This window comes from Cyprinus carpio, chromosome B25 (assembly GCF_018340385.1).
Source record: "Cyprinus carpio isolate SPL01 chromosome B25, ASM1834038v1, whole genome shotgun sequence".
NCBI classification, from domain to species: Eukaryota; Metazoa; Chordata; class Actinopteri; order Cypriniformes; family Cyprinidae; genus Cyprinus; species Cyprinus carpio.
The window spans coordinates 8,743,519-8,767,225 of NC_056621.1; the positions used below are offsets into that span (position 1 = coordinate 8,743,519).

At 38.6% G+C, this 23,707-nt stretch overlaps 1 protein-coding gene across 4 annotated transcripts; it reads right to left on the minus strand.

Moving 5' to 3' along the window:
• Positions 1–213: 213 nt before the first annotated feature.
• LOC109063508 (kelch-like protein 25) lies at positions 214–22,630 on the minus strand. 4 transcript variants are annotated; one of them, XM_042752614.1, is made up of 4 exons: positions 22,435–22,606; positions 20,027–20,131; positions 15,978–17,825; positions 214–2,232 (listed from the first exon to the last, which is right to left on the minus strand). In XM_042752614.1, the coding sequence occupies exons 2-3, from the start codon at positions 20,088–20,090 to the stop codon at positions 16,012–16,014; spliced, it is 1,878 nt and encodes a 625-aa protein (XP_042608548.1). In that variant the 5' UTR covers positions 20,091–20,131; positions 22,435–22,606; the 3' UTR covers positions 214–2,232; positions 15,978–16,011. The 4 variants fall into 4 exon arrangements, with proteins under 4 accessions (XP_042608548.1, XP_042608549.1, XP_042608551.1 ...); XM_042752615.1 differs by having other exon boundaries at positions 22,511–22,555; XM_042752617.1 differs by lacking the exon at positions 20,027–20,131 and having other exon boundaries at positions 22,511–22,630.
• Positions 22,631–23,707: the final 1,077 nt, after the last annotated feature.

The following is a 23,707-nucleotide window of genomic DNA, read 5'->3' on the forward strand; positions in this document are numbered from 1 at the left end:
GGAGCAGGAAACCTCATGCAATAGATAAAATTACTAATTTAAGAGGCATTTCAAAAAAATCCATGTGGATTTAGCTTGAGCATTATAAGATTTGGCTAATAGCGTAAAGCTTGTTCCTGTTATGTCAAAAAACCTTGGATATTTTGTGGAGGAGTTTTCAGAGAGGAATCTAGGCACTTCTTTTAAACCTCCAGGGTGCTTATGAAACCAGTCTGCAAGCATCAAAAATCATTTATTCAAACCCTTCAACTGACTGAATGAGCAACAAACATCTACCAGTATTAGGCACCAGGAATTCAGTTCACAAGGACGCCTTTGGGATCTGCTGCATAATCCCAGAAAGTCCCCTTCAAATGGAAATATTTAGCAGGGAGTCATTTACTACAGAAGATAAACTCCCCCCAAAACACAATTCAAATTCAAGAGCTTTAAGACTGTAAGTGAGCAATAAAACCAACCTTCAACAATAATGGTTATTCTGAAAGAAATTTGCTGGGTTCAATACTAATTAAACTCAATCAATTAGGGATAAAAATGACTTGTCACTCCTTTTCTTTAAAGGGTTAGATCACCCAAAAATGAAAATTGTTATCAAATACTCACCCTCATGTGGTTCCAAACCCGTTACACCTTTGTTTATCTTTGGAACACAAATGAAGACATTTTTGATGAAATTTGAGAACTTTTTGACCCTGCAACTGCCACGTTTAAGACCCAGAAATGTAGTAAGGACATGCACGTGTCGTGACAGGAAAGAGAAGAAATCATTGAATTAAGTCATTATTTTTGTTTTCTTTTCTTGTAGCTTCATAAAATTACTGTTGAACCACTGATGTCACATGGACTATTTTAACAATGTCCTTACTAACCTTTTGGGCCTTGAACGTGTCAGTTGCATTGCTATCTATGCAGGGTCAGAAAGCTCTCGGATTTCATTAAAAATATCTTAATTTGTGCTCTGAAGATGAACGAAGGTCTTATGGGTCCTTTGGGAAAAAACTTCTAACTCTTTAAAAATGAGCAAAAATGGATGTTACAGTTAGGCATTTAAAATGGGGACTAGGTGTATGGATGTAGAAGCAGAAATATGCGAGCGTATTTTACCATATATGCACACATTTTATTGTTGTTAAAATGTGTATTTAACTAGAGCAGTTTAAATTGTTTTTTTTAGGGCTTTACAAAATTCAACAAAGTTATTTACACAAATCATTTTAACATGCACATTTACGTCTTGTGACTGTACTATTAAAGTAGTGAGAATTTTAGTGTTTATAAAATGGCCCCATTGTAAGTACCTCACTGGAACCCATGCAATTGTTTTGCATTTTTTAAACCGAAAGGTGAACTAGTTGAAATTCATCAACATTATGCCACAAAGGCTGTCGACAGAGAATAACTTGTATTAAACCCAGATAATTTCTTTTAAGATTATCCAGCATTCAATTACAAAGGAAAATGGTATCCAACATCAACACCCTCATCATCCATCATGTACTCATCATGTGCAATTTTTCCCTTTACTGCTTTGTTTAGTCACAAACACATAAATTAAATGCATTTATCAAATGTTTAAACCTTCAAGAAATCTTAAAACGAGAGGAAGTCCTTGATAGTACATTGTGCTGTAGAATCTATACAAGTTCCAGGTTAAAATCCATTTCACAGATACTTAAATAGAATAACCACAGGCATTTTACATCCTGCTTGAGTAAACTTGCACTTTCCCATGGGGATGTTCTGCATTTCTGTAGATGTTTCAGATGTTTTGTTTTAAACGCAGTGTCTGTAAGGCGTTTTGGAAGCAACACGAACATGCTGTACTGCCAATCAAAGTGAAGAAGAAAGTTTCACGAAGTGAAATCATGCTTTAGTTGTCATTTATCATAGTTCACTGGAATGTTCTTGACCTCGATGGATTGCAAAAGAGTTTCCAAAGAGTAGTTATTGGCGTAAGAGTGTATTGTGTCCTTTTGCCTCTGATTTGGCAATGAAAAAGCATGGCATGAGTTAGCGTTGTGCTGTAGGGAGAAGGCCTTTGTGGCCTCTCTTCTGGAGATTTTTCAGTTCATCTCTGTGGCTCCTCTCAGCAGTGGATAGATGGTTTGTTTTCGAGAGTGGCCGTGACCGACCGCAGCCACACCACACTCACCCAGCAGAGGTGTTTCAAGCCAGCCAATGACAATCCAGCCCTGCTGTCGTCCATTCAGTGTGGTTAGAAGACCAGGTCACCTGCAATGAGAGACGGCACAATATAAAACCAGGGTTTCTCAGAGCTCAAAGCCAAACGCTGTAATTTGAACCCAGCCAATGCAGTCCAACTTCATGCAAATGTAAGAGGCTGTTTACATTGACTTGGGAAATGTCAGGGATGAAAGAATAGCACATTTCTGGTGCCTCTCTACCTTATTATCTACTATCACCATATTGGGCTTAATCAATCCAAGCAAAAAGTTGAGGAATGGAAACTAAAGCATAGTTTGATTCATAAACTATGCATGAAGAATGTACTCTAATTCACTAATTTCTCTGAGTGTTTTTTTTTTTTATTTATTATTATTTTTTTTTTTAGTAAATCAAAAAAATACAGCATAACCAAAGTAAACTGGTTCTTTAGATGACTCCTATGAACTGTATGGGTGTCTAAATTAATCGTTTTTACGATGCATCGTAATGCAGACGTGGACTATTCGGTATCGGTTCAGTAATAGACCATAACTGATTATAACGTACTGATGCTTTTCTGAAGTCATTTGTCACATAAGTGATTTGTCTCGGTAGCATACAATGGCGGAGGGAGGTGAGACGCGAGTAATTAAAAATGCTCCAACTACTTTAAAAGCTAAAATCTGGGCACAATTCGGCTTTTATGAACAACCTGGTAAGCACGACCTGGAAAAGACACACACTGTGTGTAAATCATGTCACAACCAAATAAAATATGCAGGAGGTAAGACCACTAACTTGAGAAACCACCTCAGCAAGTTTAACCCTGAGCAGTTAACGCCTGTCAGCGCCAAGGTGGACCCAGCTCAGCCAAAAATGGATCAAATAATATCAACGTTGCCTCCTAACTCAGAGAGAGGGCAGAAAATTACCAGAGCAGTGTCAGCTTTTATTGCAAAGGATATACTGCCCTTTTCTGTGGTGGAAAACCCTGGGTTTAGAATACACTAAAGCCCCCTCACGCAGCCACATTTCAGAAAAGATTATGCCAGAACTCTACCACGAAACCAAAGCCCAAATAATGGCATCAATGAGACAAGCTCATCAAGTTGCAATAACGTGATTCCTGGACTTCGGTTGCGAAAGAGTCGTATGTGACTCTAATGGCACATTACATTAGCGAGGACTGGAAGATTTTGCCAACATATAAAATGAAAAACTTAAATGCTCATAATATTAACAGTAGCTAAAATGAGTTAAAATGTAATTCATTATTATTATTATTATTATTATTATTATTATTATTATTATATATTTTTTTTTTTATTGAAACTGAAAAACTCTTATAATCCTATTTGAACTGGTGGTGTGTACATGAGGTCATGTTTCTTTTCCTCTCACAACTGTCAAAGCGATACTTGTGTATCCCAGGCACAAGCGTGTCTGCAGAGCGAGTTTCCTCGACAGAGCGAGTTTCCTCCACAGCAGGAGAAGTGGTCACTGCTAAAAGAAGCACTCTTAAACAAAGCATGTGGACCAGTAAGCGTTCCTATAAAAACCTTCAAATTCCCAAATGCTGAGCAGTAACTAATGCTGAGCAGTTTGTGATGTTTCAGGAAGTTCCCTGTGCCCAGGGCTGTTATTTTATATTTGTTATTTGCTTTTATTTTGTGTATTAAAACACTGCTGAAGTGCAAATTTAGTTTTTTGAAGATTGACTATATTCACAAGTAGGTGTGGCCTCTTGTTTATTTTGGTCTAGAATTTAATGTTTATACATTTGTTTATATTTAAATGTTTTACAATAAGTACACTGCACTTCTATATACAAGTTCTAAAGTACTAAAGTTTATTTTCATGTATAATTTAATTTCATGTTTATACATTTGTTAATATTTAAATGTTTTACAAGAAAGTACACTGCACTTGTCAGTTAACAACGGCTCTGTGTAGTAACAGCTGCTCTTCGTGAAAATATGCACCTGATGGAATTTACCGCTGATTAGAGAACCAGCTTTACTGACGAGATGCGCATTAATTATTGGCCGATATTTATTGTGCACCTCTATTTACTTTCGTGTATTTGTTCTAAATGCTCCTATTGTCTTCTGTGCCCAGACTTGAGTTTTGTTTGTTTGATACATTCAAGAAGCACGTTTTCTTTGAGCAGGTAAAATTACAGGTTCAGTTCATATCTGACTGCTTGTATTTATTTGACAAAAATTTATACATGTGAAGTAAAACTGAACATTGAGGATGCAGTGCATCGTCAATGCATCGTGATATTGAATTGAACTGAATCGATAACATGATAATCGTAACCGAACCATGAGACCAGGGTATGTTCTCACCCCTAATGAACTGGGTCTTATATATGGACATAAGCTATTATAACTGAAATATATTTAAATGAATCAATCAGACTGGAATAATCAAGATCTTGTGAATCAGAATCAAATCTGTAGTGATACCCAGCCATATGTATTAGCTGTTCTGTTGCAATAGGTGAAAATGTGGGATTGTTCTGAATGCACCGAAAACAGTTTTAAAATCAAACAGAGAAAATGAGAGAGATTATAAAACCAGAACTAACTTGGACGAAGTAGCTGAACCAATTGCGAGCATCTTTGAACCTCGTCTGTTGTTGTGTCCGTGGAGAGCGGATGGGATTTGTAATCCAAAAGCACTTAAAATGAGCCTTCCCCCTAACGCCCTCTCAACATCCCAAATGCTTACAGAAGATTTAAAATCAATCGCTTACATCAGCTTCACATCCCACCAGTGAAGCTTGCCTCTAATTCAATTCTCATCACCTCCACCACATTGTAATTTAATGCTAATGCCTCCCCCTTAAAGGGTGTAAGTGTGTTAAGCCACAACAATGAAATCGTTCCATTGACGTATCCATCAAAACTGACTGCTGTTTTTTATAAACCAAAAACGAAGTAAATATTTTGCAGATCCCAGCCGTGGGTTTCACCTTAAATGCGTCCATCTGCTTTATGATTCATTAAGTGTGAGATTCTGATCTGGCAGAATAGCTACCACATGCACTTGAAGGGAACACGGAGATGACATTGGTTTTAAAATACTTTTCACATATAGAGGATAAAACTGTCTGGTGAATTACATAGAAATTATGTGCTTATGATATGTTGGCTTGAAAAGCTCAAGGTAAACCCCTGAAGGGAGTGAATAATTGAGAGTACTGAGAAAGTATTGTGCATTAAGATACATTAAAAGTCTAAACAATTCTTGATTAAAAAACAAAAAATCTAATTATTCATTACCACCTCCCCCCTCAAAAAAAAAAAAAAATAAATAAAAGAGAGAGACTAGAGCAAGTCTATTTTCTAAACAAACCTACAGATCAAATGGGAATTGCCAAATTACAATGCTTTATGTAACTTTAATATTAAAATGCATTTTATTTATAAATGAGAAATCTATAAAAATGCACAATTTATATATACATGCATGCACTCACACACCAAAGCTCCATTCTTCAGCACAAGGGAAAACACAAACCCACCAACATAACTAAAAAAAACCTTTCCCTTTACTCATAAATGCATACATAATAGCTTATTTCAACATTTACTCTCCCAATCCACTCCCATGCAAAGCATGCTGGGAACTACAGCAATGCACAGTTTGTTGCCAGCAAAAATAATTCATGCAGGCCCAACACAAAAGGATCAAGTTAACTTCTATTCAACAAATTTAAGTGGATTGATTGATTAAAAATGAAATTTAAGTTACTGTGACAAGACGTTCAATGACCGTGTTGCTTTTTAAATTAACTAAATAGAACAAGCACGAAGACCCAAGCCAAGTTTAGTCTGATTAATGTCTATACATGGATTATATGCATTATCTTTTTGTTTAGTTTGTTAGTCCAGACCATTTCTTTTGGATTAAACCATAAACGTGACTTTTTTAAAAAAAGAGAAATGATTAATTCAGTCCAACTGAAATGCAAATGTACATGTTTGCTAGGGAAATGCTAATATTTGGACAAGACCTTTACAGTAAAATGGTTCAACATTTCCTCACAACTGGCACATAGTCAACTTCAATAACACAGTTCTGTGTTGATCTGTTAAACATGTTGCTAACACTATAGGCTTATGCTTATCAAAACCAGACTTGATGGAGGGGTTAAAGTAGACATGGCATTACTAATTCGGTGATGCTAAAGGATAAATTTAAGGACTGATTACAGTGAGCGGTGCCATTCCAGGAAACGGAGAGCTGCTGCCATAACTGTGTGCACTTGAATGTGCAAATCCACAGCTAGTTTATACAGGGCACATGGACCAGGCAAAGCTTATCCAGCCTTTACCCAAATGTGTCAATGCTTGGCGGGTCAGAGAGGATGAGGCACAGTTGAAATCCGGGCTTTTGATACCTGTATCGGCCTGTTTCCTCCAGTTTGGAGAACTGTGGACACTGCCAAAACATCATGTTTCCTGCTTTAGTGACATGCATGCCACAAAGAGAGCTCAGATTAAAACAGTCCAATCCGATTTATGGGCTCTGCAACAGCAAAACAATTAGCTGGTTTAGTTTTTCTAAAGGCCCCTCCTTTACAGGTTTGGGACAGGAGGTTGTGGTGTTTGGCAAAGGGTCAGGACTGTTCCAACTGGCAAATTACCTGGATTAGTTGAACACAATACTGCCCAATGAAACTGCACTGTTGGCAGAAAAAGCAGTAACTAAGTCTTATTGAGGACATATGGTATGCGCTAAAGCAAAAAGTCAAAAGGGATGTCATTACAAGTCAATGCCTGGATATTCCCTATTATATTTACCTGAAGCTGGCTGTAATTAAAGCCCTGGAAAGTCATCAGGTTTGATGCTACTTTTAAAAATCATTACCAACGCATACTTTAAAAACAACAATGGTGTTGTTTGGGCAATTTCTGACTGTTTATCCAGTGGCCACTCTAAGGAAAACACGAAACTGCGCTAGCACTTTCCTTCTGAAATTACACACGCAAATGCTTGCTGATTCCATCAAACATGGCTTAGGGAGATTCCCAAACAGAAGTGGTTTGAGAAGTCCAATGTCAAGGTGTTGTGCAGAGAAAGGCCTTTGTTTAGGTGAAGTGCCGGGGGTGGGATAGTAACATAGAGGAAATGGCCTGAAACCTTACTAATTATGTTCATGTTACAGTGGATTTTGTCTGTCCTAGCATACATCTCATAATACATACAAAATGTAGACACTTTAGTCCAACTGGAATCATTGGAATTGTCTAACGGTTTCATTGTATAGCCATTGTATAGTTAAAGCACTTACGGTGTGTGCAAAGCAAGAGCAAATTTAATTATTACTGTGAGCACATTAAATACAAAGACAATGCAAAGACAGGAACGGGCACAAATTCACGATGGGCAAAGCGAATGACAAACTGGGAGACATAGTTGCAACAAAAGCATGATATACACCTGAATCGCGTCTTCTGCTCAGGTAGAAAATAAAATCAACTCCAGTGGAAAATTCGCATGACGCGTTGACACACAAGTGAAGAGCTTATTTACACATCCATTTGTATCAGAAAACGGGCAAGTGATGTGAAAAAAAAAAAAACATTCAGCAAGTAATCTAGAGCAATAACGTGATGCAAAGATTTACTTTGCTTTTGGTGTGCATACACCATTAAAAAATAAATTAAAAAAATTGTGTTCTGCAGAAGAAAGTTTGGAATAAAAATTAAGGTGAGTAAATTATTTTTTGGGGGGGGTGAACTATTCCTTTAAACCTTGACAATAATGTGCAGTTTATAAACTATACCATTTAGAAAAACATGTACAGTGCCGTGAAAAGGTTTTTGCCCCCGTCCTGTTTTTAATTTTTTGTTTTGCATATTTGTGGCACTTAAAAGGTTCAGATCATCAAACTAATTTTAACATTACACAAAGATAATGCAAGTAAATACAAAATGCTGTTTTTAAATGATGATTTAATTTATCAAGGGACAAAAAGCTGTCCAAACCTACCTGGCCCTACGTGAAAAACTAATTGCCCCCTTAAATCATGAAAGAAATTTTACTAGCCACACCCGGTCCTGAATACTGCCAGACCGGTTGAATCAAGAAATCACTTAAATAGAACCAGTCTGACAAAGTGAAGCATGCTTAAAGAGCAACACATCATGCTGCGATCTAAAGAAATTCAAGAACAGATGAAAAACAAAATAGTTTACATGTATCAGTCTGGAAAGGGTTATAAAGCCACTTCTTAAGATGCATTCACACTAGCAGTGACTTTTGTCATTAAAGTTCGCTCTTCATTTGCATAAAGTTGGAGTCTGAACTTTGTCACGTAGCTGGACACACCCCATCCTGTTGCCAACGGTCGCTGTCGCTCGTGTCACCGGAAATCGCCAGCTCTCCATTGAAATGGGATTGTGTCCCTTCATTGTTGCGTGTCACTTGTAATGTGAATGGGGCTTAAGGCTTTGGGACTCCAGCAAACCACGGTCAGATTGTTTTTTGAATGGTGGTTAAGGCTTTGGGAAGTGGTGAACCTTCTCAGGAGTGGCCGGTCTACCAAAATGATTCCAAGAGTGTAACAACGACTCATCCAGAAGGTAATAAAACAACCCTCTACACTGTGAGTAAATCACTCGCATATGTGACTAAATCTTCACTCTGGGCAACTAAATGATGTCTAATACGAGCCAATGGCTAATAAATTCTCAGATTTTACTCGCCAGTGTGCGAGTTGGAGGCTAGTATAAGTTTAGCACAGATATATTTTCACTCGCTGAACACACTGACTGAGTACTTCTTCAGAGTTTCACTCTCCGTCAGGCGATCTGTGCTATTTTTCAGTTCATCTCGATGGATGCGCAGCGCACCTGTATTTGACGTACCGTAAACCCTAGTGTGAAGATGCACACCTCGCCGTCGCTTTGTCTAACACACACGGAAAGAGCTAGAGAAAGAGAGAGAGAGAGAGAGTTGACGCGCTACATGTAAACGATATTCTTTGTTGTATTTTAATGTCAAAATAATGGTGTTCCTTTGGAATTTAAGCGTTTAAGAACTGCTGGGTTTTCCGGTAGTAGGTGGAACTAATGCGCAAATGACAATCTCATTGGCTGGCGCTCACCTATTATTGTTCCTGTTTTGATTTCAGCAAATGAGTTCGAGTGAACGCACGAAACCTGATTAATATTCATGAATCCAGTAGCTCAATAATCCTTAGTGCTTTTTATATTGTTCTTATACATTATCATTATCTTATCCAGTATTTTTTTTTTTTTTTAATTCTGCACTCTGTCAGATAATCCTCAAAGGGAATGTCCAGCCATCAGTTTGTGACCTTAAGCTCAAGCGCACTTGGGTTATGCAGCAGGACAATGATCCCAAACACACCAGCAAGTCCACCTCTAAATGGCTCAAGAAAAACAAAATTTAAGGTTTTGGAGTGGCCAAATTAAAGTCTGGACTTAAATCCGATTGAGATGCTGTGACATGACATAGTCTATTTATGCTCAAATCCTCCAATGTGGCTGAATTAAAACAATTCTGCAAAGAAGAGTGGGCCAAAATTTCGCCACATCGATGTGAAAGATTCATTGCCAGTTTTTGTGAACGCTTGATTGCAGTTGTTGCTGATTGCTGCGTGTGCCAAAATTTCGCCACATCGATGTGAAAGATTCATTGCCAGTTTTTGTGAAATGAAATCATTATTTCAGAACTGCATTTTGTATTTACGCGGGTTATCTTTGTGTAATATTAAAATTTGTTTGATGATCTGAATCATTCAAGTGTGACATATGCAAAAAACAAAAACAAAACAAAACAAAACAAAAAAAAAACAAAAGGAAGGGGGCAAACCCTTTTTCATACCACTGTATATAAATGTTTTATCATGCGTGGTTTAAATGGTAGAAAAAAAATAACCATTTTGGGGAAAAATGTGAGATACAAGCTTTACATATACCTTGCTATCAATCTCTGAAAGCTTTCCTTTATTTTCTTTTTTTTTTAAAGGGGTCATATGATGCTTTTTTAAATATTATTTTGTGTATTTGGTGTAACAGAATATGCTGATATGCTTTAATGTTCAAAAAACACATTATTTATCAAATATTGTACATTATTGTAGTTCCTCTATGCCCCGCCTCTCTCAAACGCGTCATTTTCTACCTCCTTCCGACAAGCACAGTCTGCTCTAATTGGCCAGCTGACCCAGTGCATTTTGATTGGCAGAACACTATAAGCACACGTTGGAAATGTAACGCCCCTTTCCATAATCACAAGCTTCAGTTTTCAACATAAATGTAAAGACAGTAAATAATGTTCTTAGTTTTACCATCAGTTCAAGCTTGAAAGGGGAACAGAGTCGCATGACAGACACAGTGATGATGCTCGTATGTATTTGCAGTACACAAGCTGCGATTAAGAAAGCTGACTCCACTGCTGTGATGTGACCCTGTCTCTCTCACGCGCATACACACATAATGCAACTCTACACAGCGCAAAACTCTGCATTTGAACAGTCAATAGCAAATACTTAACTATTAAGAATATATACAGTAGTTAATCCAGAATAAGCGCCAGACTGTCATAGCAAAGTCGGAATTGACCCATTTTTTTTTTTTTTTTTTTTTTTTTTTTTGAAATAGCCTTTGCACAGCCAGCCTTGAAGGCTACTCTCCTAGGTTTACAAAACTGTTGTCCATAAAATGTGTTGCACAAATTCAAACATCTGGGTTGTGCTGTTCTGTTGTAAATAAATTTTAACCAATGATTCCTCATTGCATCTAGTTTCAGAAGGGCAAATAAAGTGCTTTTGCTCTAGCAAAGAAACACACAGCGTCTCCCTGACATGGCTGCACCTACATTACTATGGATTCTGAAACCACGCCTTCTTTATTTGCATGAACATTTGGGCGGCATTACACAAATATTTCCACATCGTGATGTAGACATGTGGGGTGTGTCTGACTGAGGCGTTTTAGCCCAGTCTGGATCAGCCTTATCTTTTAGATAAAATAAATCATTTTGTGGGAGACTTTGAGCTTTGTAACTATACATGCATAAGCAGATCTTATACATGCACAAATAGCTGCATAACACACTAAAAATTTTTAACAAAAAAAATTAGAAACCGCCATCATATATCCCCTTTAAGGGCATTAAGCTAAGTCTCCAAAAAACTGATAACTACCGTGAAACGAGATGGTTTTCAGCAAGGCTGTCTGATTATTACTAATAATGTCAAATTTAGACTCTGGGATTCAATTATCCGGCTGTCTAAAATGATACACAGCTTTCTGAAATGGATTACATTCAGGTACTCCTCTGCTTCTCCCTGGCTGCTGCAGATTTTAAAATATTTATAAGCTGAAAGTGGAATCCCAACACTGTACAGTACTTTAAATGATTTATGAATCTCATTCTTCTCTGTTCTGTTTCTCATAATGACACACGTCATTCCACCATGGAGACCAACAAGCATTTTAAGTGTGAGACCATAGAGCTGCTCACCTCTATTAATTCTTCATATCTTTACTCAATAAGAGTTCAAAACATAGCAGCCTTTGCCTTTATAACTCACTTCTTAAGTTACTTTATCATTGCGGAGAAGGCTGCCAGGCTGAACAGGGTAAAGAGATAAATAATAGAGTCTAGGAGGACTATTATAATACTTGAAGAAATTGAGATCTACCTTTGCTCATGTGTGTTAAGTTCTGCTGTAATATTTTTGAGCCAATCACGTGAACTGTAAATAATCACTCAAGTAGCATAATGATCTCAAATGAGTCTGTTGAATGCCAACACGAGAAATGGGACTTGAGCCCCAAGCGGTGACATCAAAGACAGCAAATAGAAAAATGTTAGCTTATATACAATTTTAAGTACTCTCCAAAAAAAACGTCTACTGTAACATGAAATATTCACATTTTAAATGTTGCTATTTTGCCAGAATACAAAAATATTTTTGAATGCTCGTCAATGGAATAATACTTTGCAGCCAGATGGTGTACTTACAACGTCTACCAGAGTCTAGCGGGGCCATGCTAACCAGCTAAGTTGGAACCCGGTTAACTACGTTTTTGCACTTCCTGTGGCCGTTTCTGGAGCGCGCCACTGCTGCCAACATCCTTCGGCAGGCCTGCCAGGGCGTCCTCCAGACATTCTGATTTTGCGCCCCCTGGGGCTAATTATAAAACCCAGCTTTTGCTGGGCCACCTGCTTCACTGTGAAATGAAGTGCTTGTGGTGTGAACGAAGTCGCTGGCTGATGAAGAGTGTTAATGATTACTCACAGAAGTAATCATTTTCTAATCACCAGGGGATGCAATGAGATGACTCTGGTCCCTCCCCAGGCAGTCTAATTTAAATGACACAAGTGAGATATGTTCAGCTGACTGTTATGACGTATTTTTAGAGGCCATCGACACAATTGTAATTCCTCAGCATTAGGTTTAAGCAACTACCTTTGCTGTATAACATACACAAATCGATATGCACACTTATCATTAAACTCTAACTTCATGCAGATAAGAGGCTTGCTGACTTCTGAGAAAGGCAGTTTATGCATATGTTGTTAGTCTGTAATGACCCATTATCCCTAGTCTTCATAAGTGCTGACAGACAAGATATTATGATAGCAGAAATGATGATGAGTCTAGGATCCCTATAGAAGTAAAGTTATTAGAACAAAGTTTAATGCATTTTATATAGTCAATAAGCATTAATTATTTACAGTTCAATGCAAATGATAGGTTAACATTTATATACTCGTGCTTTTGTTTTGTTTGACAGTAACATACAGTAGTATGCCAAGGAGCTTATAAATGGAAATAAATGGGAGTTTTCTTGTTTCTTTGGAGAGTGAAATAATTATTAAAAACTTAAAGCAGACATAAAAAAATTGTAAAATACTATATAATGATGGACTGAAATTTTAGCCAAATATTAATTCAAATTAGTCTTTGCTTGGAAAAACTAAAATTCTGTTTTGTATATTTATTGAGAGGCTCCATTACCATTTTTGTATAGTAAATCTACAAATTTAAAGGGTCATGAAACCCCAGAACACATTTTTTTTTTTTTTAAGATTTGAACAGATATGTGCAGACTGTATTTAAATTAAAACACTAATAGCACTAATAAATGTTATCAATGGAAATTGGTTATTTTTGTATTTTTCTGAGCAATTTTGTTCTTCCGGGTTGAAAAGCAAAGTCAAGGTTACGTCACTGGATGTGACGTAGAGCCGGCCTTTGGAGTGTGTTATAGATAGACTGCAGGATTCTGGTGGGGAGAAATCCTCCATTTCCAGACAGCTCTCAGAACTGCTGTAACTGCTGCTTTCAGTATCATTATCCATCTTTGTCCAGCTGTGTGTGTGTGTGTGTTTGCAACAGCACTGCTGGTGTGTTAATTAGCTGACTTTATATGCTTGATGACACTCCCCTTTTTATGCAAACCCTTCCTTCTTTCCACACATTACCCACCCACTTTTTCACAGCAGACCACACCCCCTTTTGGAACCCTTTTCAAATTGGAGGTGTGAAAAAACACTGCTGAAGCAGAAGGGTTTCATGGCACTTTAAAAGGCCCTGATAGACTTTAAACGAAGTTTGTATTCGTTCTTGTGTTTGGGGGCAAAAAGAAATTCCAAAAGGCAGAGCGACGGTTTCTGAACTTTCCAACACCCCCCGCGTTGCTGGAGGCGTGGTGTAGAATAATGTAAACGTGTCGCAATGCTCATGCGTGTCCCCTAAACACAACAACGATGAAATGAAGAAGTTTAGGCAATCTATGTGTGAGACGGGCACCAATGGTCAGAATATTATAGACACAAGAATAATGATCAAGTCAAGTATCATGTTTGCAATACAAAAGAACCATTCCATTTCCATAATCAGTCCTTTATGGGAAGTGTGAATGGCTCATAGCCTGAAAACTTTAGCATGATGTGGCATGACTCAGTTTGTTACTTTATCAGTGTTCATTTATTTTATTAAACTGAATAAATGGTTACACCTTTTTATTTTTTATGTGGTGTCATGATTTACTTTTGATAAACAAATGTTTATTATTGTATGTTCGTTTGGCATTTCATTTACTGTATACCCTTTAAATTCACTTATTAAAAGAACAACAACAGCAGCAGCATTATGGTGTAACATTTATTTGAAACATGTAGTTGGTACTTGCTACTTTATATCTTTACTCTTTCCTTTCATTCTTATCATGGCTTTGGAAAACTTGCCTCGGATGTTTCTCTGCGTTGCTTTTTGCATAACTTTGAGTCGTCGACACCAAGCTTCGTTGCAATTTCTTACTAGGAATTAAATGCTTTCTTGAAATTTTTAAAGTTTGTCCGTGAGCGATCGTACACGTGCGGATATATTTGTGTCAGCTCAGCTATTCGACACTCCAGTGTATTCATGTTGCGAGTGACTGGTAGATGTTGTTCTCTTGCCTGACCTCCGTTGAATGAGAAACGAACAGAGAAAAAAAAAATTGCACGTCAAAGGTGAAGTTTCAGAACACACCCACTGACTGCGTAGCCGCCACAGACCAATGGAAGCTCAAAGGTGTTTAGGAGCCAAAACAAACAATGAGTTTGCTTTGGTCAGCTGTTTTGAACTGCTGAAATGAACTCAAAACGAACTTCATTTCAGCTTGATTTTGTTTGAAATGACGTCATATCAGTTTGTTCTCCGATTTCGTTTGAAGTATATCGGGGCCTTAAAAACTGAAATTTGGCTGATAACACATCTGTACCTTGTCCAGAATACAGATGGCAATGCATTTTCCATTTCTAAAACAAATGTGCTAGGTTCTTTAAGTAACAAACTTTTTTGCCTGCTCACATAAGAAATAGTTCTTCTAATGAAATGGGTCTTTACTAATGCACCAACAGCCAAAGAGACTGATTGCTTCTGGGCATGTGGACTTCCATGCACAATTGGAAAATGCAAATTCTGCAAATTTACAATTGCATTCCAATTGTGAAACAGCTTCTGTTTCCATAGTTCTATGGCCACTGAAAATATTCAGCAAAAAATACCATAAAACACAATTTTCAGTTGAAACTTTTCAGTGGTCAAAATTTCAAGAGCTTTCAAGGTACATTTGATTGGAAACAAAACACTGTGACATCTGTTCCAGCAACAATATGCACCCTCTCCCTAAATCTCTCCACATTGAGTCCCTCATTGCAGTCTGTAATTACAGAGATTAAGCCACTTTGTGCTCTCACTCCACCTAATAGCCAATTGACAGAAAAAGCTTTGTAATGTAGATTACAAATCAATATTTCAATGGCTCACTAGTGCTGACACATCACTCTGATCCTAAGTAAGAACTCATGAGACGTTTTAAGCCTCAACCTTCAACCATCTTGAAGTTGTCCTTCAATGACAGCCACTGCTCTATAATACTGCTAGACATCCAGATGGTTTAACATGCCAATTTTCTCTTTGCTCAACCACTCTCAAAACCCTCAATAAGATGGGAGCACTCGGCTGCTTTCAAAGAAGGCTGCCAAGCTGAGTTTAGCATTTTGGCATGCAGTTATCTTGACAGAAATCACTGTTTATGTGTCAAATGTCGACAGCCTGCTGACTTCAGTTGCTCCTCTGCTTAGAATTATGATTTAAGCCGTTTTCAAAGGAAGCACCTACAGTACAAAATGATTTGGTTGTGTGTGTGTGTGTGTATAGATCGGATAAGGTAATACAAATACTTACACCTTCAGAAAGAATAATAAATTACAGTCTTTAAACTCACTGGAGTACATCAAAAATGAGAGTAAAGCCGAAAACTTACCCAGATCAGATCCATACACTTCAATTGGAGGCATCTAGGCAGGAAGATGTTTCCAGGTACTAACAAATGCAGTTGGAATCAATGAATAAGGCACGGTAGTGATACTGTTCCAGCTATCTGATGTTGGATCATAGCAATCCAGGGTTTTACACCGCTGTGTACCAAAGTATCCGCCAACCACGTAGAGTTTATTACCAGAGGCCACAGCATGGCAACTCATTCTTTTAGAAGTCATGTCACCAACACGTGTCCATTGATTGGTCTCACAATCAAATCGGTAAGCGGACGCTGCGGTGAACTCTGTATCACCACCCATTATGAATATCTGACTGCCAAGGACAGCGGCGGCGGTGTATCTCCAAGGTTGTGGGCATTCGGCAGCTATAGTCCAACGGTTCTCAACAGGGTCATAGCACTGGACCTTTGAAGCCTTGTCCCTGTGTATGGTTGTTCCACCAAACACAAAGAGTTTTAGCTTGGCACTGACCACTGCTGCATTGCTGACACCATCCCTAAGTGGTGCCATCATTGTCCATTTGTTGGTCAGAGGGTCATACCGCTCAACCTGTTTAAGAGATACTGATGGGGAGGCTGGGAAGACACCTGCTATAGCAGTGTGACCCCCAACAACATAAAGGCAGTTTTCAAGTTCAGCTGAGCCATGTCCAAAACGTGCAATTAGCATAGGGGCACCTTTCGACCATTCTTCATGTACCGTGTCATATATCCAAACATCCTTTGACACCCCATTTTCCGACCCCCTTCCTCCTGTCACATAAACTTTGCAGCCAATGGCACATGCACTGAACTCCTTCCTGGGACTGGGAAGATCCGATTTAGGGATGATCTCTTTTGCTTTATGATCCACTTGGTAGATCTTATCACACATAAATGTCTGACCGCCAAGAATGAGCAGCGTGTGCCCAGCTTTGCGAGGCCTAGCGCATGGGCTGGTGACAACGCCGTCATTCTGCAGAATCTTTTTCTTGCACTGCATGGCCTCATCCACAATCTGTCGGCTCCTTTTATCTGACATCACAAGTTCCTCACATGCCACAGCCTCAATGAGGCATTCTGAGGGTAGCAGTGCAAGGCGTAGTCCTCGCAGCAGTTCAGGAAGGTAGTCTCTGCGGCTGTCTAGGTCATACCTAACCCAGCGCATGACTGCATTGAACACAATTTGTTCATCTTCAACCTCCAGCTCATCGCTAAGGATGAGATCCAAAAGCTTGTCTTTCGAGAGCCCGCAGAAGTCTTCAGTGTCTCGAAGAGTCTCAAAGTGGATGAGGCACATCCTCCACGACAGTTCATAAAGGCGCTTGCATTGATGGGCGTCGGAAAGCAGCATCATCCCTAAGCAGTTTGACGCATGCAAATTCTTCTCTAAAAATTCTGCTGCTGCATCACGGATGTCATGAAACTGCAGCATATCTCCAGCCTCTAAAAGTGACTCTGCGTTCTCCTCGTTGATGATGACACGTGAGGAGTAAGCAAAGTCCAACAGCAGCTCCAGAACTTCTGGGTGAACACTGTCTCGAAAGTTAACCTCATTGTCAAGGCTCTCACGGAGGCCACCGCTAAACATGGCTTCAAAGTAGCGACTGCAAGCGGCAAGCACAGCTCTGTGACAGGGAAAGGAACGGTCGCCTGCCCATAGTGTCACATCAGTGAACATGCACTGTTTGCGCAGGGTATTGAGGTGGGTGAGCACACTGTCTGGATGAGAGGGCTTGTGGAAGAGCGAAATATTCATGGAGCCTGTGCTTGTCCTGGACTTGCGGTTTTCATGGACGCTGACTGACATCTTTTCCAGCACGTCCAAATTTTCACTGGTTCCAACACCCCGAACTAGGAAAATACAAAAGCACAACAAAAGAGGTTAGCATGTGCTCTATAAAGGTATTTTCAGTATTTGGAATGACTCACTGCTGTACATGTTTATGCTTGGTAATAAAATCACCACAGAGAAAGTGGTTATGTACGGTGCTGTATCAACAAAATTTAGAGCTAAACAGGGGAAAGTCATGGCCTAATGGTCAGAGTGTTGGACTTGCAACCCAAGGGTCGCGTGCTCGAGTCTCGGGCCGGCAGGAATTGTAGGTGGGGGGAGTGAATGTACAGCACTCTCTCCACCTTCAATACCACGACAGAGGTGCCCTTGAGCAAGGCACCGAACCCCCAACTGCTCCCCGGGCGCCGGAGCATAAATGGCTGCCCACTGCTCCGGGTGTGTGTTCACGGTGTGTGTGTTCACTGCTGTGTGTGTGCACTTTGGATGGGTTAAAGAGCACGAATTCTGAGTATGGGTCTCCATACTTGGCTGTATGTCACGTCACGTCACGTCGTGCCACTTTTTTTTTTTTTCAGCTGCAGACAACATAACTATTGGTCTTAGACTTTTTGATGATTAGCATTTACTTAAATGTGGTAAGTAAATGCTAATCTTTGTGTGGAAATGGCTGAGAATTTATTATTTTTTTTGTGTGTGTGTGTGTGTGTGTGTGTGTTTAGTGAGTGTTAATATGTATTGCCTGAATGACATTTTCACATTCTTCATAAGAAAACTTTTCTTGACATTTGCTAGATATACACAGCTCCTTCAGTAATCTTACTTCAACAGTTGAGTTCCCTGTACTTTGTTCAGAGGATCTTATAACTGTAATCCTTCTTTACACTGTTAAGCCAACGCAAAGAGCACAATTAATCAAGTCTAATTCTCACATTTTATGCTGACAGATTGTGATAAAGTTTGGCAAAACCTTGAGATAACTATGCAAGAAATCCAATCAGATCATTAAAATGAATACCTAAAGAAAACAAACATAAGAGTATCCTATCTACACTAATCAATAGTAGTTTTCTAGATTAAATGTGAGACATGTCTGATGAATAAAAATGCAAGAATTAAAAAGAGAGCATCTACAATAAACTGAGAAACCTAATTATTCATATTCTGTTATGATTCTATTGATCTTGTGTAGAGCACATTTTTTTTCCAAGTAATACAATTATGTCTTCATAATTAACTTCCAATTAAACTTTTCCTTTCTCTCTTACATCAGTAAATTTACTTGAGGACAGTAAGCATTGTTACAATTCACTGATATGTTCATTCATGCATAACTGGGGTGACAACAACTAGTCCAAGCAGTAATACACTGCATGCAATGCGGCAAAAATAGAATGCTCCTATTATAATCAACAAAGTGCAGATTGTATGAATTAGACAGGTTTGTTGATTAACATTAAGTTATACTGCAATCAACAGCATGAAAAACAAAATGTTTTTTTCAAATTTTAAGAATGAAAATGAGAAGATGCCAATTTCTGCACTTGTTTTATGGTGCAAAAAACGCAATTGGAAAAGCAAAGAAAATGGTATGCAGTTACCCTACAAAAATCATTTCAATGTAAATTATATTAATCAAAATGAATAAAGATCACAAGACTGAAGGGAAATAATTGATTTACTGCATCACTTTTTTGTTTCATGCAGCTCTACAACAAAAACAAAAAACCTGATATTTCAACATTTAATTTGTTGGGTTTAAAGGCTGTGGCAGGTAATTAAAGGTTTAAATGTACAATGCACAGGTTGTATGGCTTGATATTAATGAAATTTCAGGATTTCCCTGATTGGCTTGCAGCTCATGATTTGGTGAAATCCAGACAGTTTTGCTCGTTCTATCTGGTGTTTGAGAACTAAAGTTTCAAGAGCAAAGGTTCAATGTTACAAGTGACTCATTGTGTGAGTAAATGTGCTTGCATGTAAACTGGATCCTTTAACTGAAACAATTTGAGGTTGTGACGAGAGAGGGGTGCAAGCATGCACAAATATCGGCGGGGTCTTTATGGATCACACTCTCGGGATGACATGAATCACAATGCAATAGTTTGACCACAAAGGATGCAAGGTCACAGCTATCCGTGCAGAAAGCTATGCAGGGGGATAAGGGCAGCTGGGAGGCTGGTATTGGAGGGGTTGGATGCAGGGCTGTTGATGGGTGAACAAGAGAAAAGGGAGCAAGCAGGTGTCTAAAACCACTTACAGCGGCAAAAACTGCTGACCCACGCACAGGCACTGACAGTGAGGAACTGAGGAGGGGGCTGCATTGGTCCCAAAAAGCGTCCCAACAGGCCAGGCCGAAAGAGTCCTTTATGGGGCCAGGGGAACAGAAAATGCAAGAGAGATATTTTTGTCCACATACAGTACAAGAAGAAAACTTCTCCAGTCATTTCTTGCAAGATACAGCTTTGTGACAATTTCTCAAATGTACAATTCCAACAGTGGACTTTTACAGGTTTGTGGCTGAATGAAAAGGAGAGAGCTGAAAGCTCACAGCTTGATGAAACTGCCTTGGAGTTCCTACATGGTTCATCCCATCATCCATGGTAACCATCACTCAACAACAGCATGAGCCATGCCAAAGTTGCTGAATCATTCAATGCGAACAAACTAACTACCTATCCATGCGGATATTCTCACCAGCATGAATGACACCTTTTAATTGCAACGCCACTGAGAGGCTGAGGAACAAAGGTCTTTATTTCTTTGAATGTTCTTCCTGTGTAAACATCTAGACTCCACTGACTAAATAGCCTTTCCAGGTTCTTTTCACTAAGGATGTTGGTATTCCAGAGCTGTATTTCAGTTAGGCAACAGCAATGGAAGGTGGGAGGTGCTTTTTGTGTGTTTGCGGAAAGTCAAAAGCTGGCAACCTCGCTGATTTGAAAAAGCTCAATGAATCACCGGCCTGCATGAAGTCCATCATCTGGACTAAGTACTTCTATCAGCACTCAGGCTAAAACATATTTTACACAAGTACGTGAATGCAGACATTTCTCGCTGCGCAAGCTCTATTTCATGCACCACTGCTTTCCGAAATGTCGTAATACACAGTCCATTCTCAGTGAGCTGGCATGTGGAGCGCTATAGCAAATGTATTTTGGCTTGAAAAAAAAAAAAAAAAAAAAAAAAAAACGCAAAAATTGTACCTTTAGGGGTACAACAACTTGTCAATGAGGCAGTACCCCAAATGGACAACTTTGAATTGACCCTTTTTTTTTCAGGGAATGCTATATTCATTTAAAATATCCTTGCTGAACACTTCACTAAATAGTTACTACAGACAGTACTCGCTGCCATTGTTACAGAAAGTTATAGTAGTGTGGCCAAACTGGCCATATTTTGGCTGAAATGAAGAAGAAAAAAACTTTAGTGAAAGCATGCTAAACCTTCCTATGTTTCGTTCCTTATTTATTATTACAACATAAAGCAGCTTTTTTCAACCCTGCAAGGATGCCCAAAACTGCACATCTGGACATCTCCCTTATTTGACACCCATTTCAGGACATGGAGCCCCCTATAAATGAGCTGACAAGTTAAACCAGGTGTTAAACATCCAAAATGTTACAGGAACAAAATGGAGAACAATTGGTAGTATAACGTACCAGGTGAGTAATTAAGGCAAATATAATTGTAATGGTAGGGTCATGAAACCTTTGCAAAAGTATGCAACAGCCAATATGCGGTTAGACAGGCGTTTGTTTACTTGAACTGTGACCAATGCAGAAATAACTGGAATGAACTTCAAATTGTACATGAACCCTGAGGCCATTGATACATTCAGACGCAATGTCCTGACTTTTATATCGAATAAACACAGTTTTAATTGTACAAATCATCACTAGGAGCAGGTGTTCTGTGGCTCGGGCTGGGCTGGGCAAAAAAGCAACAAATACAATATTCTGTCCATCGTTCCTTTAGTTAATCCCTCGTCTCAATACACTATGAAAAGTGGTTGTATGTTAACAAGTGTAGCCAATATGGAATAAAAAAAACAACTGATAAGCAATAAGATTGGCAAGTTCGTAGTAAACGGCGACTATTTTCTGCGCCACGGGACTTCAGAAATGCGCACCAACTACAGCTAGTTAGCCAGCTCGCTAGTGAGCTAAACAATGTAAAGAGACACCTGATTAAATGGATAACTTACACTGAGGTAAAATGTAATTGTAAAATTAAAAGTAACCACAGTAACATCTCAAAAATGACAGATTTATCTGCGCTTATGTTTACGGCGACCGCTCAGTAACGACACTGTGAATGAGAAGAGCTAATGCTGTTAGCGGAGAGTTGTAACTCAGTGTATTGACATGCAGAAGAAAGCCTGACAAACTCCTGGCGATTAGAGACACGTAAAGACGCTGCTCTCCCTGTAAGCGATCATTATCTTCCGATTTACACCCATTTCTCCTTCTGGAAGAAGCAAGAGGTAGTCACCAATCCCTATCCAGCTCACATCTAATCCTGACTGAGTGTATTGGCTTTTCCAGCCCTGCCAAAAACAGGAAGAACAGTGCAGATGTTGGTTAGAGTGTTAATCAGCTGAAGCTTTTTTTTTTTTTTTTTTTGCTCATATACAAGACTATTTTTAGAAAGACATGGCATACTTACAGTATTCTGGGCGCTAGTGAGAAATCCTGATGTTGTGCAGTTTAGAAATTAGGGAAAAAATCATAGTTTTGTTCACCTCTTGTCTGGTTACTTGGCTGTGTTACTTTGTTCACATTCCAGTCCTCACTAATGAAAAACTGTGGAGTCTCCTGAGGTAATATCCAAAAGCAGGGGAATCGGTTGATTGGCGTGCCGTCGACCAATCACGCACTGAGAATTTATGCAAATATAAATTGTAGCCATTAGGAACCTTCCAACCTGAAAGCCTGCGCTGTTTTCAGTACAAAGCAACCAATGGCGCAATAGTGGGAGGAGTGTCGCGGAAGGCGACGACAGCGCGTCACAACAATTAGCAGGGAAGTATTATGACTTTTTGTGCACATATACGCTTTTTAAGATTGCTACAAAGATCGATCTTCACCCACATTAGCAGTATTTTGGCAAATATGTAATTGCTTTTGAATAATAGCCATTATTTTTTAATAGAATTAAAAAAGACCGTATTTTATTCTTATAATTGAATTAGCGCACCGTTGTTTGTTCATAAGGCAATGGGTTAGTGCAATCTATAGTTCTATCCTTTTCCAGCTATTTTTATTTTATGTGTGTGAATGTAACAATTGAGAATGTTTTAAATGCAATGCTTTTAGCTCCATCTAGTGGAATCGTTCTATTCATGGCTATTATAAAGCACAATATAAACCTTGAACTGTTTACCTATCTGATCATAGATGTAGACCCATGTTCTAATGCAAACTCAATGTTTGATGGACCCTGCTGAAGTGAACGCATATAATATCTATACTGAGTGCATTAAGTACTGTTAATGTTTACGCTGAAGTGTTCTTCAGGCCACAGCCTACTTGAAGATCTTGTTTTATGTGTTAACTAGAGCAAGAGTTTTGAAGGTTTTTTGGAATAAAATGATCATTGTGAGGGGATCGTTTGTGCTTCAAAAATTGTAAAGTCATATTTTAATTCATGAAAACCACAATCATGCCAAGTGTGATACTTTAACATGTTATTTCCAATATTAAATAACTGACTTTTGTATTGTAACTGTTAGAAAGCCTGAATGGTTTTAAATAACTCTGAAATGTATTAAAATGTTTAAAGATATTTAAATTAACATGTAAACATGTTTAAAGATATTTAAATTAACATGGTCTATCTATCTATCTATCTATCTATCTATCTATCTATCTATCTATCTATCTATCTATCTATCATCATAAATTCTTAAATTGTGCATCTTGTGGACTGAGGGTCTGTG

Bases quoted from the DNA above. Each gene is read 5' to 3' on its own strand.
- LOC109063508 (XM_042752614.1), bottom strand. From the start codon at position 20,090: ATGCAGCCCCCTCCTCAGTTCCTCACTGTCAGTGCCTGTGCGTGGGTC. The intron at 17,826-20,026 runs GTAAGTGGTTTT...GTATTTTCCTAG, and splicing joins GGTCAGCAGTTTTTGCCGCT to TTCGGGGTGTTGGAACCAGT.